Raw genomic sequence first — 16,901 nt, 5'->3', positions numbered from 1 at the left:
TAGTAGCTCTGTGGGTTTGAACTCGAGCTGCTAACCTGAGTTCAGGGCCGAGTCACTGTGTCTTCGCGGCTGTTTTAACCTGAGTTAAGAACACCCACTTCTCATTGCAGTGTAAACATACCCAGTGTCCATCTTGTCTCTTTAGATTGGACGCACTTTGAGGCAGGGACTGCCTCTCCTTCTGTATGTGTACAGCACCTAGCACAGGGGTTCTCAAACTGGGGGTCAGGACCCCTCAGGGGGTCGCGAGCTGTCAACCGTCACCCCAAACCCTGCTTTGCCTCCAGCATTTATAATGGTGTTAAATATATAAAAAAGTGTTTTAAATGTATAAGGGGGGTCACACTCGAGGCTTGGCACTGGCCTAGCACAGTGGGGCCCTGAATGCAATGGGCCAGGCAGTAATGCAGATGCAAGGGGACTGGCTGGCAGGGTTTATTTCCTCCCCAGAGAGGGTCTCGCGGTGCTGGGCACACCTCATACAGCCCATTTGGCCCAGCAGAGGTTAAATCTATGCCGTGTGCCTTCCAGTCGGAACACACCTACTACTGCGGGACAGGGCCTGGCCACTGCCGTCAGGGGAACGGAGTCTGGTCTCACGTTCCACTCCAATGCATATAAAAGTTTAATAAAAGGAAAATTCTTTCTGCTAATGTTTTTGACTCCCCTGCTTCAGTGAGCAGATTCCTGCGGGAGCCTGGGAGCAGGTTGGCGTCCTGCGCAAGCTGGCACCGTGCCCAGCTGCTGGGAGGGGCCCAGGCTCCCAGCTGTTTGTATTTGAGTGTCTTGCAGCCCGGCAGGCAGGAGCTGGGATTTACTCATTGAATTTCACAGCCCTTGACTGGGGATGAGTAAGGACTGGGCAGCAAACGGGCAATGAGCCCCAGAAGTTCACAGCTTGTCTGGTGCATGCCAGTGTCTCATGGGTGGCATGCGGTGTGGTGGTGACAACGGGTCTAGTGTTTAGTGTTCCTTTTGCTGGGGTCCCTGTTCACCCCTGGCCCTCGGAGATCCCCCAGGACTGGCGCTGCTGGGACAACTCAGAACCCGCACTCCCCTCTTGCTTAATTGCTTAACAGTTCTGCAAACATTTGCTGTTCTACAAAGAGCGTGAATCCGGTGCCTAGTAATTGACGAATGTGTGACTCTCCTCTGCTTCTCCGCAGAGGCATTTGTGGGCTAAGCCAGTAAATACACAGCTTTTAAAAACAGGGTAAATATAGATTTAAGGTTTTTCTCTGGTGTCTCAGGGCAGGGCTGTTCTGGTGTCTTGTTTTAGCTCAAGGAGACAGTTGTGTCCCCTCCCCGCCATGCTTTATTTTTATTAGCGTGTCTTCCTGCGTAGAACTTGATGCACTTGAAACATCCCACACTAAAAGAGCTCATTGTCCCGTAAGCCAGTGTCTCCTGTGTGAATTCGGCTCTGAGTCTGCGTTCACGCTGGTGTAAATCAGGAATAACTCTGCTGACACCAGTAGGATTACTCTGGTGTAAGAGGGATGTGAGGCAAGGCCCTCTGTCTTAGCTGGAGGGAATAGCATAGGGCCAGATTCTTGCCAGCCTCTGTGTTGATGCACAGGGGGTTCCTCCCCCACTTTACACCCCTGCACAGTGGCGAGAGAGAGCAGGGCTATGGCTTCCCCTCCCCTCTGCAAAGGCCAGGAGACTGGGCAAGCGATGGAGCAGGGCGTATGGTGCACCTGCTGCAGAGCAGTACAGTGTGTGCTGTCTGGGAGCTTCTTGGGGCAGTTCTGGCTCCATCAGCCAGAATTCTGCTTAGTGACCCCGGTGCTGCGGAGCCCTCCGCCAGCCTGGGGAAGAACCTCGCCCTTAGTGATGCTTGAGCTTCGGCTCCAGGGGCCTTCAGCACTCACAGGTTCAGAATCCAGCAGGGTGTTTGTCTGGGGTATTTGTGGGCGCCCGCCACGACCGTATCTAGAACCCAAAGCCGGGCACCCCTCACTGCAGTGCCTTGGGCTTGGGGCCTGCGTTGGGGACCCCTCATAGCAGTGCCTAGGGCTTGTGTCGGGCACCCCTCATTGCAGTGCCTAGGGATCGGGGCCTGCGTCGGGCATTCCTCACTGCAGTGCCTAGGGCTCGGGCCCTGTGTCGGGCACCCCTCACTGCAGTGCCTAGGGCTTGGGGCCTGCGTCGGGGACCCCTCATAGCAGTGCCTAGGGCTTGTGTTGGGCACCCCTCACTGCAGTGCCTAGGGCTTGGGGCCTGCGTCGGGGACCCCTCATAGCAGTGCCTAGGGCTTGTGTTGGGCACCCCTCACTGCAGTGCCTAGGGCTTGGGGCCTGCGTCGGGGACCCCTCATTGCAGTGCCTAGGGCTTGTGTTGGGCACCCCTCACTGCAGTGCCTAGGGCTTGGGGCCTGCGTCGGGGACCCCTCATTGCAGTGCCTAGGGCTTGGGGCCTGCGTCGGGGACCCCTCATTGCAGTGTCTAGGGCTTGGGGCCTGCGTCGGGCACCCCTCACTGCAGTGCCTAGGGATCGGGGCCTGCGTCGGGCACTCCTCACTGCAGTGCCTAGGGCTCGGGCCCTGTGTCGGGCACTCCTCATTGCAGTGCCTAGGGCTCTGGGCCTGTGTCGGGCACCCTCAAATGCCTGCTCCCTATCAGAGAGCTCCCCGCCCTGCACTTAGTGGCCAGCCACCACGAGACTGCTCCTTTCTGGTGGCTGTAGGCAAAGCAGCATCCTTCCCACACCCCATCCACCCACACTCTGCCAGCTCAGCTTCCTGCTGGCATCTTCCACCCGCCCAGCTGCCTTCCTCTCTGATCCCCGGCTTCTCTTCTCCACAGCTCCCTGATGCTCCCTGCCTGGCCCACTGAAGCCCCCCACCCAGCTCTCGCTCCATCCTTCACCCCACCATGCACCTGCGTGCTAGTCAGCCTGGACCTCAGAGATGTTGTGGGGGGGGTCTCCCACTTCTGAATAGAATATCTTCTCCCGTGCTGCTCTCCCCACCCTGAGTGCCCCATTGTCCCCTTGCCACAACCCTCAACCTCCTCTAGCCTCTGATGGCCAAAATCCTCCCCTTTCCATTCCTGAATGTGACCCAAAAGCCCCCAGGAATGGGAGTGGGGTTAAAGCTCTCGAGAGCAGGGATCTAACTGGGTGTCCTGGACCAAAGTCTCCTCTTCCCCGCCCCCAGCCCTCTTCGCTGAGCTGTGCAGAAGGGGGAAGGAGAAATGGATCCGAATGGTGGGTGGCCTTCAGGCTATCCAGGCAGCCTTCAGATACCTTCCAAGCCAAGGGGTTTCTCTTGGGCTTTTCTGTCCCCCTCAGTCTCTCTGTGCTTTCTCTCCCTCACTGTGCGTTGTATTCCCCCCACCCCGGGTTGTCCTCTCCCCCTGGCAGGTCAATGGGTTAGTTGCATAGTGAAGGCATTTTTCAAGGTGTGGATAAAATACCAAGTAACTGTCACATGCCTCATTGCTGGCCAGTGAGCGGGACTTTCTGAAACTCTCGCCAGGCTGGAGAAATTCTTACGAGCCTCAAGAATGCTAATTGGCCTGGAAAGAAGAGAAACAGCTTGAACTCCAAACCACCAGGAGCAGTTTGTCCTGACTGTAAAATAACAGGAGGTTGATTTTCAGCAATGCAGGAAAGCAGCAATCGCCTGTGTTGAGTCTGCCAGGCTGGTTTGGTTGCTGGTTTTGAAACGGCTGCTCTGGGGCAACGCGGTTATGCCACAGCGAGGACGTTGCATTGGCTATTTGGGGGATTCTTTGCGCTGGCTCAGACTGGAACTGTCTTGTGACTATCTGGATGGGTGGGATCTCCGGGAATATGGCCACCTTTGGAGAATTGTCCTACAAGGCAAACTTGTTTGCTCCCTGATGTTGCGGCATAGAGATGCCAGTGTCGCTCTGGCAGCTAACGACATCACAGTGAAATGCAAGTTGGAACATATCCCGAAGTCATTGTGGGGCAGTAAAATCGACCTGGATTTAAAATTTGGGATGGAGAGGCAACTCCGCAGAGCTCAGCTATGCCCAGTGCCGAGGCCAACAGAGCTAGGTTCCATCTCCCCAGTGAACATTTGAATGAGACAAGAAGGATGATGAGTTAAGGACCGTTTGGAGCTAGCTGCCAAGGGAGGGTCTGGAATCGACTTCAGTTGAGATCTTCAGAGCTAGACAAAACATCTGGCATTGATTTAGGATAATGAAATCCATCCTCTGGGTCGCCGGGGGCTGGACTGGCAGAGCCAGCATGAGAGCCCTCAGCACTTCCTTTGGTTTGTTGTTTGACTTTCTGTTGTTTGTTACACCCTCTTTGCCGCCTGAAAATCACTACTTTTCTCAGCCAATTCCTCCCTTCTCTCTGGGGCCAAGATGGTGGTTTCTCCCTGTGTTGCTAAGGGAACTGAAACGAGCATGTCTTTGGCGTTCTGTTGGTGTCCCGATATCGTCGTGCAGCCCCAGCACTATTGTGTAACTGCTGCAGAGCCAGCTGGGGGAGCACAATGGTTTTGTCCCTCCACTTGCCCCCAACCAATAGAATAATAGGTTGCAATTACAGAGTACTGTTATCTGAGGACCCCCTGGTGCTCTAGGGCCCTGATCTCTACTCCAGACCTACCCCAATGGAACTCCATTTTGAGTAACACAATGATGAATCAGGCCCTGTACTTGCAACCTATCAGCATCATTTGATGCCAAAAGGGAGTGAGTGTTTTTATCCCCATTGTACAGATGGGTAAACTGAGGCACAAATAGGTGACTTGATATGCCCAATGTGACTTGATGTGCCCAGCCGGGAAAAGAACCCAGGCATCCTGACTCCCAGTTCTATGCACTGGACCACTCTGCCTCTCAAATGTTCACTGCTGAGACTGGAGCAGGGTTTATTATTTTTTAAACAGTGTTGCCTGATCCACACTGGCCAATATTTATACAGTGTTAGCTGGAAATGTTTGTAAACCCTGTTTAAAACAAAACACTGCACCGTTCTGCTAAGGTACAGTAGTTTTCATTCCCAGTTTAGGCGAAGACTCAGAATTCACAGAGAAGCTGTAATTTTAAAATGACACTTAGCATTTCTGAGCTAATCCAGGGGGTGATCAGGTTGCTGAAGGCTGATGGGTCCCATGCAGCCCTACCAGGGTTTACGATCAGCTATATTATTGTATTCGCTATAGCTCCCTTCAAGGCAAAGGATTCTAGGGACAAGGTGACTTCTCTATCGCTTGAAGACTTTCAGTCAAGATTAGAGATGCTCTAGCTCAAACAGAAGTTATGGGCTTGATGCAAACATTACTGGGTGAGGTTCTCTGGCCTGGGTTATGCAGGAGGTCAGACTAGATTATCCTAGGAGTCTCTTCTAGCATTGAAAAATCTATAAATCCCTAAGGACGTCTTCAAACCTAAATTGACATATGTCTTTTATACAAGTATCATTTTTTTCCACCAATGACATGCAGCCACCTCTGGGGTGGAACACAGCAGCTGTTTGACTGCCTACAGCAACCACGCCACAACAGTTTGGGAAAGAAAGTAAAGGATATTGCAATGAACCTGCTGGCTCATTAACAGGCACTGTGTTATTCCCTACTTGGTCTGCAGCAGAAGGTTCCATAATCCCCAGAGTACAGGCAGGGAAAGAGCTACCTGAGGTCAGAGGGGACCAAGTTCTGGGGAAGCTGGAAGCTGGGTGAGAACAGAAGCAGCAGGCCCTGAACACCAGCCTGGTAGCTGGCTGTGGGGACAAGGCCTGGCCTCAGGCAGCCGGGCAGGTGGGATGGGAAGGCTGAGAGCTGGACAGAAACACCTCTGTACCTGGCCAGCAGCCACAACAGGAGGTTAGAGGGCAGCAGCCTAAAGGCAGAGGGACAGTGTGAGGGGTCTCCGAGACTCCTAGTACCCTGGCACTTGATTGCCCCGAGGGGCTGAGTTGAGAACTGCTGGTTTATCTTTGGTAGCTTTAAGCACTGTGACCAGGGGATTTACACCTTGGGTTTCTAAAGCGATCTCTCTGACTCACGGGCAGCACCCCCACAGTGAGCAGTAACCCACAGCAGTGAGTCTACAGACTCCAGGCTTGGGGGCTCACGCAACAGTGCTAAAATCAGTCGTGTGGACATTCGGGCAGGCTCTGAAGCCTGTAGGCTAGAGCAGTGGTTCTCAAACTTTTGTACTTGTGACCCCTTTCACGTAGCAAGGCTCTGAGTCCAACCCCCCTTATACATTAAAAACACTTTTAACTATATTTAACACCATTATAAATGCTGGAGGCTGACAGCTCACAATCGCCCATGTAATAACCTCGTGACCCCCGAGGGGTCCCGACCCCGCACTTTGAGACCCCTGGGCTAGAGCCTGGCGAGCCGAGCGCTTGGAGCGTGCACGCCTCTGAGCTCGAACACAGAGCGGGTTCCCAGACACGTAGAAGGGAATGGGGCAGCACTCCACTCCTGGCAACACCTGGCACTGGGGCCAGGTGCTCTGTTGTATCCAATTGAAATTGCAGGGGGGTTAGGGAGGCAGAAAGTAGTGTTCCAGAATTTGGCCGGGACTCTTGGACTAATACCCCAGCCCTTACCAGAGAGTGCAGTGGGGCTTTCAATAAGCATTGAAGACCTTGGTTTTATGTCTTATTAGTAAAATGGGGCGCAGGTCCAGCCAAAGAGCTCTCGCATCTAGTGGGTGGGAGAGAAGTCCTTGTTAACCATTCAGCGTTGCAGATTTCTTCCTGGCTGTTAAACCATGGTTAGGTCTGGCAGGAAAGGGGATGTTCACAGTTGCTCCCATTGGGTTTCTGGGCTGCACTTTTCAGCAGGATGGCCACTGCAATGTCCGGGAGACAATCCCCTCCACATTGCACCTAAAGAAAAGGCTTCCCCTGGAGAATCCATCCCAGATGTTACACTGACCTCTGCACACAGTGTTCAAAAACGACTAGTGGTCGGGTGCCCAACCTGAGTCACCTTAAAAACTCCTGATTTTCAGAAAGGGCTGAGCGCTTACCCTCCAAAACACAGGCCCATTTAAGGCATCTCCAGTTGGACCGCCCCAAAACAAGGCATCTCAAATTCCTTGTGCAAATGGTGGCCTGGAAGGTGAGTGAGTGCTGTGTGGAGACCCATGCAGTGCAGAAGCTACACCGTGCCCTTGGGAGGGGTGTCAACAGTGGCTATCAAACCTGGGACCGCTGGATCGAATGCCATGATCCTCCACTGCCAGGACTGGGTCTGTTCGCAAAGGCTGTAGCAGGCTTATCAATCGCTACATGTAGCCCACCCACCATTAGAGGAGCACAGCACCAAAGGAAATCAGTAAAGCTCCAATATGGAGCTCATTGTCGCATCTCAATGCTATAATTTAAGGGGGTCTCTGTAGCTGGAGACACAAGAGCCACCCACAAGATCTGAAATGCCAAATGTTATTCAAAGCTTCACAGATGTACCTTTCACAGTTTATTCCTGGTGATAGGAGCTTCTGACCTTGCAAATGTACAAACTGTTGAGATGAACAATAAAGCTGGAGTTTTCCTTGATGGAAGGAAAGGGATCAACAAGGGTGTCAGAACCCACAGCTAGGTTAGCTTTCTAGGGGCCCTTGTCATAGCACGGTGGGTCTGCCCCACTGGGATGCTTTATGTTTGCAAATGCAGCTGCACTGAGAGTTCCAGGCTGTCTCCTGATGCCTTGATTAGGGGGCCAGGGATGCTGATGTCCATGCACAGAAGGATTGAAGTAAACCTTTGTGCTGACAGACTGAGAGTGTGGTTGTTACCAACAGGGACCTGGCCTGGGACTCTTTCAGGGCAAACTCTTCCCAGGTGCCAGGGAGTGGTGTCCAAAGTGTATTATGTTGCATGGCAGATTCAAGGTGAATCCTGCACAGCGAGAGTAGATGGTCATGGGGACACAAGCAGAGAGAGAAGCTTGGGGACAGGAGTCTCAGGTCAGACAGGGATAGCAGGGAGCAAACAGAACAGGGCTTTGTGAGAAGTAGCAGAGGCAGGAAAGACCATGTGAGACCAGAAGGTGGGGAGGCAGCATCTGTGATCCTGCATGAAAGGCAAGTGAGTTGTGAGAGTCACTGACGTTCCAGCAGGTCTTGGGAGATAGGGAGGTTTTGAACATTGGTAGGGTTGCTGTGGGGGAGCAGAAGCAGGACCATGGCAGGTGGGTCCAGTCTCATTGTTCTTTGTCCTCTTGTCTCCTGGGGGGAGCTTTTCAGTACTGTCTTCGGTGGTAGTAATATCTGGAGCTGCCCTGATGTACACCTGAAGATGGGAGCATTCGCCTGGTGACCCATGACTTGCGAAGAACTCCTGCATCCCCAATGTCTTCCCCTGTACTGACTGCTAGTTTCCTCCACCTTCGCAGTAGAACTTGGCTGTTTCTGTTTCCCAGCAGAGTCCCTGATGCATATCCCCCCCACCTGTGTGTTTGCAGGTTGCCTATGGGACCACAGAGAACAGCCCTGTCACCTTCATGGGATTCCCACAGGACAACATCTCCCAGAGAACTGAGACGGTGGGGTGCATCTTCCCCCACACAGAGGTGAACTTTATCTTCCCCACCTACCCTAGCTTTACAGTCCCCAGCAGAGCACCGCTGCTGTTGCCCTTCCTCACTCCTTGAGCTGCAGCCAGCATGGGGCTTGCACTGTGCCTGAAGAGCCTGGCTCTCTTGTGTTGCAGGCAAAGATTGAGGATCCTGAAACCGGGGAGATTGCCGCTCTGAACAGCCCCGGGGAACTCCAGATTCGAGGCTACTGCGTCATGCTGGGCTACTGGGAAGACCCCGCCAGAACCAACGAAGTGATCACGGATGACAGATGGTACAAGACTGGGTGAGTTTGGGAACTATATAGAATCCGCTCTTTCCCCTTTTACCTCTGTTCTGGAGGGAGGGCGCAGGTATATGGCATTGGCTGAGAATGGATGTGTCCGAGTGGGAAGCAAGAACTTCTAGTAACAGGCCAGAATCCGCCCTAGTGGCAGCATGGCCAAATCCATGAACTTCAGTGGAGTCGGACCAGTTTACACCTGGGCAGAATTTGGCCCATAGCATTTAGTACAAACCACTACTGGAGACAGGACCCTGCGCTAGATGGATCTTTGCACGGTCCCCATGAAATAACCAGGTGCGGATGGGGGTGGGGAACGTAGAGAAAGGGAGGGGAATGAAAGGAATTCCCGGTTAGACTGAGTTCTGATGCAGGTTCCTGGAAGTAAGAGTTATTGGGAACCCTTTGATCCCTGCATGAGAATCTCCTCTTGGTGCATCCTCTACGAACTGGATGGTGGAAAGTCTAACCTCCTGCTGGTCAGGATTAAGAGCTGTAGGCTCTAAACATGCCAGTGGGAAGACTCCCTCTGGTCTGATTGGATGGATGAGCCATTCTCCAGCCAGCTGGGAGATCTGGACCGAGGGCTATGGAGTTGACTCGGGTGTTGTTTCAGGGACATTGCTGTCCTGGACAAGCACGGCTACTGCAAAATTGTAGGTCGTTGCAAGGACATGATTATCCGTGGAGGGGAGAACATTTACCCAGCAGAACTCGAGCAGTTTCTACACACCCACCCCAAGATTGAGGAGGTGCAGGTGAGCATGGTGGGGTGGGGGTAACGGGCATGCTGCCATCCAGGACATTTGTCAGGAGCCTGTTTGCTTTCATCCATGCTCAGCTTTTCACCTAGCTGGCGATCTCGAATACAGGGGGAGGATGACTTTGTGCTTAAAATCCAAGAGTGAGAGTAGAGCTCCTGAGTTTGGTTCCTGTCTTTGTCACCTCCTCATTGGAAGCTTGGGCAAAATCCCTGCGCTCCAATTTCCTGTCTGCCAAGCAGGAGAGTAACTCTTCCTTTCCTCACATTCTAAGCTCACAGCCATCTGGAAAGTGCTGTGAAATCCGCCGAGGGAAGGCCTTACAGAAGGGCACGTTATCATTAACCACAAATTATGAACCTAGAAATCAGAATGGACTCACTTCCTGTGCTGAGTCACTGCGGGGAGGAGTTGCACGGAGGGTTCCATTGTCTAGCCAGTAAGAAGTAGGATGCAGCTCTAACCAGCTGCTCCCAAACTGCTGGGAACATCATCCAGTTCTCATGACAAACCACACCTGGGTGTGCTGGCTGCACGACCGGTTGTTGTTTAACCCATAAATAATCCAGTTCTTTAATTACTGCTGCGTTTGCTCCAGCATCTCAGTGCAGTAACCCCAATACGGAAGGGCTGCACTTTCTGGGGCTTTGGGTCACTGCCTTGGGAGTCGGCACAATCTCTGTGTGTCTGGAATTTCAGGATGTTGGCTTGGGATGGTGAATGGTGGGAGGGAAGACAGGGAAATTGTGCAACCAAACTTGAGGGGAATCACTTAGGGGAAATCCAGCTCCTATGTGGAATGATCTGACCTTCCTAGCTCGGTACGGAGTGGGTCTGTAACCTTAGCCATGATAGGGTTTTGTTGGGGAGTGTGTACGGGGGTAGGGAACAGAGCTAATAAGCTTTGCCCTTCTGTGACCCCTTTTATCTGAGGATCTCAAAGCACTCCAATTAATTAAGCCTCACAGCTGTCCCTCTGAGGCAGGGAACCCATTTTACACGTGGGGAAATGGAGGTACAGAGAAGGTTGCCCAAGGCCTGGGAATAGAACCCAGAAGGCCTTGCTCTGAGTCCACTTTTCTAATGACTGGAGCACAGTGCCTCAGCCAGGAAAACAAAGTGAGGGCCGAGGGTGGGGACAGATCACTGACCCGAGGGAGGGATAAGGAGCATCCATTAGGGAAGGGAAGGGACCAGATGACTCTTGGGAGAAGAGCACTTCCTAGAACTGATGTGTTCCTCCCTCCCTCCAAACCAGGTGATTGGCGTGAAGGACCCGCGAATGGGAGAAGAGATCTGTGCCTGCATCAGAGTGAAGGCCGGGCAGGAATGCACGGCGGAGGAAATTAAAGCCTTCTGCAAAGGGAAGGTAGGATCTCCCCATCCATTCCCAGGCCCTGCCCACGTTTGCTTTGCTTTTCTCAGTAACTCCGCATATTAAGGGCCTGATCCCCAGTTGGTGTAAATCACCTCAGTTCCATGGAAGTCAGTGAAGTCCTCTACAGCCACTGGGGATCGGGCCTGAAACCGGTCCCATGTATTCCTGACATGAGCAGTGACTGCCATAACGCTGCCCTTTGTAACCAGGGGTGATAGACGATGCCCTGTCTGCTGTTACTTTCAGGCTGTAGCTGTTGGCTCTCTCTTTTCAGATCTCTCACTTCAAGATCCCTCGGTACATAGTGTTCATGAAGAAATATCCACTCACCGTCTCAGGGAAGGTAAGGGACAGCCCATGGACCAGGGTGCTGGGGCGCTGGGGACTAGCTTCCCCTGGCTGTCTCTCCTCTGACTCTCTCTCCTCCATGCTCCAACTCCAGATTCAGAAATACAAGTTGAGAGAGCAGATGGAGAAGCAACTTCTGTTCTGAACACAAAGGTGGAGGATCGAAGAGAAGCACGAATGGATCCACCTCGGCCAGTCTGATGTCTCTGCAACCACACCAAGCCAAGAACAGCAGCTGGGAGCTGGTTCCCTGCCCCCACCACCCCGTTATACGGCTGGCTACCTGAAGTCAGCCTGGTGATGCTGTCAATTAAAACAAAGAAAACCCTTCTTTTTCCAACTGAGAGTTTTTCATAAAGAATCAGAACAGTGGGGGGAGGAAGGATGGAGGGTAGACCAAAGGAGGGGGAATCCAGGTGACTAGGTTCTACTCCTGACTGCCACTCCTTTGATATGGCCTCTGCAGGACTCTGTAATCTGTGTATGTCTCATGATGAGTCTTCCCTACCTTCCAGGGGGCTGCAAAGTGCTTTGAGATCCTGCGGTGGGCAGGGCTAGAGAAATACAAATGATTCATGTTTAAATATTTAAAAGGTTCTGCCCCATAAGGGCCTGAGGCTGTTGTAGGCCACCTATCCTTCAATTCCCTGGCAAAAAAAAACCCAGGGTAGCTGCGTCACTCGGAAGGAAGGTGGGACTAGATTTCCTGGGTGATATGATGCTGCCCTGTACCTGCTGCTGTCCAAAGAGTGAGGATCTGAATCAGGAGAAAGGGCTTTAGGAAGAGCCAGCCAAGTTCTGCCTCCTTCTGCCCTTCCTCGGCGCTCAGGGGATGTCCTCTTGAATAGCAAACGGGGCCCGAGCCTCCGAGGTATTTAGACTCCTAACCTCCATTGAACTCAGTGTGGGTTAGGAGCTGACCTACGTGGGAGGATTAGGGCCCCATTCCCTGCAGCTGAATGGAAGGGATGGAGTCAGAGGACTGTTTCTGTTCCCAGCCCTCCCCTGGGTGTTTTGAAGTGACATGAAACTCAATTCGATCTCACAACCGTTTATTTCTGCCTGGAAAGGAAGCTCATTAGATACGGTACAGAAATGCCAAAAGATCCATCCCGTCGGAAGCACGAGACAGAGCGTGCCCGGGACGGTGGTTTTACGGGAGTTATTTGGCGCCTCCCAACCATGAAACACTGAGCAGAGGGGCAGCGGGCCGAAGCTCCTCTTCCGCTCCGTGCACAATGTCCCACTCCAGCTGGAGATCAGATAGACGACCGATGACGATGATCCTGCACCACTGGCCTTCCCTTCTCCCTGCTGCTTGCCGGGTGTGTGCTGTGGCAGAGCCGTATGGATTCATAACACTTTCTAAAGAGCTCTGCTAGGGCCATCCTTGAACTCCTCCCAGGACCTGGAGCACACTGAATCGTAGAGTGGAGAAAACCATGCTCCAGAAAGGACCCCGAGTTCTCTTTGCTGTTAAAGTTGAGGCATTTCCGCTCGCTTTTCCACTGCAGAACTGCTGGATTTGGTCACAGGAGGGAGCCTCTGGGCCAGCCCCTCGCAGTTCCCGTTTCTTACGGAATGTGTAGAAGTCCGGAGCCGCTGCTGGTTGTAAGGTGCAGTCTCTTGCTCCGACTGCAGGGATGGATGGGGCAAAGCTAATGCCTGTTGGAACTGGCCTACCCAATGCCCAAGCACTCTGCTAGGGGGCAAGGATAATCTAACCTCTTCTTTCTCCCCAGTCCAATGTCAGAGACACACACGCAGGGAGGAGCAGCGAGAGCAGGAGAAGGGAGATGGGTCAGTGGATCCTTCATTTGTTTCCCAGGGGTCTTAAGTCTCACAGCTGTAAAGTGGGCTCTACCCATGGAAGCAGATCCCCAGAATTAAATATCTGAGGTTCTTGCTTTTCATCTGAAAGAAAACAAATATGACACTTTGTTTCAAACCCAGAAGCTTTGGACTGGCAGTGCTGTGGGTCTAGTGGTGCATGTGAGTGTGTGATATGTATATGGGTGAGAGATGGGTGGAGACACCCACCAATAAATAAACACTATTTATTGGTGGGTGTTTCCACCAGGGACAGCTCTAACTTTTTTGCCGCCCCAGGCAAAAAAGAAGAGCACCGCCCTGCCCTAACACCCCCCCCCCCGAGTGCTGTGCCGCCGACCCCCCCACCCCCCCAGTGCTGCGCCGGGCCGCCGAAACCCCTGCCCCCACCCAAGCGCCTCGCCGGGCCGCCCAAACCCTCGGAGCACCTCGCTGGGCCGCCCAAACCCCCGGAGCACCGCGCTGCACCGGGCTGCCCAAATCCCCGGAGCCCCGCGCCGAGCCAGGCCGTCCAACCCCCCCCCCCCCCCCAGCGCTGCGGCGCGCTGCCGAAGCCCCCGCCCCCCCAGCGCCGCGCCACCAAAACAAAACAAAAAAAAACCTCGAGCGCCGCCCCGCGAACAAAAACACCGCGAGCACCCCCCGCCACCCCAACATTGGCCGCCCCTTATAAGGTGCCGCCCCAAGCACGTGATTGGTTGGCTGGTGCCTGGAGCCGGCCCTGGTTTCCACCCATTTAACTGGAGGTGGAACATGTGCCATTTCCAGCCTGCTCTTGTTGCTGCATTCCTTGGCCAGCAGGGAGCGCTGACGTGCAGCATGCACTCCCTTCACCTGTGGGGCAAGGAGCTTTGAATAGTCTCCCCCACTGAACCTGTGACAGTGGTGTTGGTTGCGGAGATGGACTTCTCCTTTATTCCTAGTTCCTAAGTCAGACCGTTCCTGTGGTAGGCGCAGAGAACTCATTGCCCTGGGTGTGTGTTACACAGAGGGGGCTGAGTATAACCCAGGATGGTAATGACTCAGAATCAATAACATCCTAGCAAAGATAGGGCAGATCTACAGTCCTGCCATCAAAGGAAACAGAGAGAAGGGAGGTGAGCTAATTTAATCTTTCACTGGACCAATTTCTGTTGGTGAAAGAGACAAACTGTTGAGAAGTTGGTCCAGTAAAAGATATTCCCTCACCCACCTTGTCTCTTGAATATCCCGGGCCCAACACGATGACACCAACAGTGCAAACAATCAAAGGAAATCACACTTCTCACAGTGTGAACACGGTGGTGGGGAAGGAGGTAGCTCATGAGAGGAGTGCTCCCCAGTACCCCTTTCATCGCAGTGCATTTGGCACAGTTCTCGTGTTTGATGGAAGCGCGCTGTATACTCACTAGGCTAGTGCACCCCCTGGTGATTGATGGAACAAAACGGTAGAAAAGATCATCCAGGCATTGATAAGAAGGAATACGAGGAACCATTGTGTTACCCTGCAATAAATACATCAATAATTGATTACAATCGGCAAACCAGCAACCTGTAAAACCTGCTACCCACCCCACACACACTTCTCTCCCCGTAGCCTGGGACATCTCAAACAGGCCTTCATATCTATGCAGCAGAGCGGCATTGCCAGGAGCCTCAGTAACATGGTGCCAGTTTGCGTGAGTTCTAGCTGAAGCCAACATCTAGCAACCCCCCCTCACTGGCACACTGTTCTTCTCCCACGAGATGGAGCCATGTGATCTGTGCTCAGGTATTCCAGCAAGGGGACCTCAGGGTTTATGTGGCTGTAGTGCCAGCCTGGTAGACCCAGACATGGAAGTTCTCTTTACCTACAGACCAGCTCCAGAGTGGGCAGCAGCAATGCCTGCCCTCCCATAGCATCTTCCCAATGGGCCTCTCTCTGCCCACCTCTAGGTCCTAGTCCCTGGCCCTTGACCATGACTGGGGCAGTCAGAGCAGGAGCCAGTGGCGGGAGGCAAGGCAAAGGTCAGAGGTGGGCTCGGCTATTCAGAGTCCAGGGACAGGGAAGGCAAGAACCAAGAGCATGGCAGAGAACCAGGGACAAGTTGGGAAGGCAGAGCTCAGGAGTCCGGCACCGTAGGCAGGGGCTGATGGAGCAGCCAGCTAGGAATTCTCCCAGTTGCAGACAACTTGCTCTGTCTCTGGCATAACTAGCGCACCCGACCCAATCCTCCACTCAGCTTCTGGGGATGGGGGGATCGTTAGTGGAGCATAAGGCCTTAGGCCTCCCAGTTCTCCAGTCACTAGCAGAGCTATTGAGCAGTGGGACGGATGCAGCAGCCACCTGGGTTTGGGACCCAGATCCTCACGCCATCAGCAATTCAACAGCAGCCGTCCTTGCCAGTTGTGAAGCTGTTTCCTTTGAAGTGGACACCGGACAGAGCCCACTCGCTCCTTCCACATAGGCCTCCCGCCAGCCACCATACGGGAGTAGCGTTTGGTCACTAATCCTCTGAGCTGGATCTGAACCCAGGGCCTAGAGCGGAAGGCTGTGTGTGCCGTTACCCATCTCCAGATCCCCTCCCCATCCAGCAGCTGCCCCGCTGTGTGAGCACACCGAGACTACCAAACTCCAGGAGAGTGCACTGGTTCCTGTCCTCCCTGCACCGTCTCCCTCTCCCGCCGGGGGTCAGAGCCCAGTTCTCAGCATACACTCACCTGGCGGGAAGCAACAAAGCTCTCAGGCTGAAGCGCTGCTGTCTCCTCTCTCTCGCCCTTTCCAGCTGTTTGGTGCATCTTTTCTTTTTATAGAGCTAACCCCGCAGGAGGAAATTCCAAGCTGGCCTCAGCAGTTTCAGGCTGAGTCAAAGACGGACGTGTCACATCACAGAGAGACCGGAAGGCATCCGGAGCTGATCCTGCTGCAACTTCTCTTTTTCAAGTGTTTTTTCCCCTCTTCCGCAGCAATAATTAATTTCTCCAGAGCTATGAAGAGAACAAGCCCTAAAAACAACCGCACAACTCCTTGAGCTAGCGCTGTGGAAAGGATATGACACAGCTGCCTTGGGGGCTGGGAAACTTCCTCACACCAGGCTCCCTTGAGTCAGGGTGAAATGTCCTGGGTGCAACTGAGGGCAGAAGCAGAGATACTCAGTGACTAGGGGAGCAGGGGTCAGGGGCTGGGGCTACCTGGAGTCACCAGATAGCAAGTGTGAAAATTCTGGACCCTTTTTTTCATGGGAGGGGGTATAGTTGCGTCTGTAACACAAAGCCCCCAATATCGGATTTGGGACATCTGGTCACGCTAGGGCTACCCCGGTGGCTGGTGAAGGGTGGGAGGTGAGCTAACGGGATTAGCAGCACCCCATGGACGGGCACCAGTGGGATACTCCACTGCCCGATGGAGGTAGGGTGACCAGACTGCAAGAGTGAAATATCAGGACACATTGGACAAGCGGGGCGGCGGGAGGGGAGAGGACGACAATGACAGACACAGGTGCACAGAGCCATGAGAGGGGGCCCTAGGAAGCTGTGAGAGGGGTTGTACGGCCCCTGCTGCAGCCCGCACCACAAGCCACAGGGCAAGGACACCTATTGAATTCAATGAGAATTTTGCATGTGAATTGATGTACCTAGTTCTGATATTATAAAGCCAGAAGGGATCCGGTGATCACCTGGTCTCACTGCCTGTATAGCACAGACATAGAACTTTCCCAAAATAATTCCTAGAGGATAGCTTTTAGAAAAAGCTTTTAGAAAAACACCATGACCCTAAGTATATTGTTAATTGTTAATTATTCTCACCATTGAAAA

At 53.2% G+C, this 16,901-nt stretch overlaps 1 protein-coding gene and 1 long non-coding RNA gene across 2 annotated transcripts in view; one reads left to right on the top strand and one right to left on the bottom strand.

The window, feature by feature from the left end:
* Positions 1-11,627, top strand: part of ACSF2 (acyl-CoA synthetase family member 2) — a 52,976-nt gene extending 41,349 nt beyond the window's left edge. The window contains exons 11-16 of the mRNA XM_054047721.1: positions 8,414-8,521; positions 8,662-8,813; positions 9,427-9,568; positions 10,830-10,940; positions 11,224-11,292; positions 11,392-11,627. Coding sequence (XP_053903696.1) covers positions 8,414-8,521; positions 8,662-8,813; positions 9,427-9,568; positions 10,830-10,940; positions 11,224-11,292; positions 11,392-11,442 — 633 coding nt within the window. The 3' untranslated portion in view covers positions 11,443-11,627. The remainder of the gene's footprint in view (positions 1-8,413; positions 8,522-8,661; positions 8,814-9,426; positions 9,569-10,829; positions 10,941-11,223; positions 11,293-11,391) is intronic.
* A 699-nt stretch (positions 11,628-12,326) lies between these two features.
* On the bottom strand, positions 12,327-16,126 carry LOC128848047 (uncharacterized). Its single transcript, XR_008446969.1, has 3 exons — positions 15,807-16,126; positions 14,516-14,611; positions 12,327-13,211 (listed from the first exon to the last, which is right to left on the bottom strand). It is a non-coding gene; the product is annotated as an uncharacterized LOC128848047 (long non-coding RNA).
* Between the last annotated feature and the right edge of the window lie 775 nt (positions 16,127-16,901).

Source organism: Malaclemys terrapin, chromosome 13 (assembly GCF_027887155.1).
Source record: "Malaclemys terrapin pileata isolate rMalTer1 chromosome 13, rMalTer1.hap1, whole genome shotgun sequence".
Taxonomy (NCBI): domain Eukaryota; kingdom Metazoa; phylum Chordata; order Testudines; family Emydidae; genus Malaclemys; species Malaclemys terrapin.
Note: the sequence above shows the minus strand (reverse complement) of the source record. Positions and strands in the feature narration are given on the sequence as shown.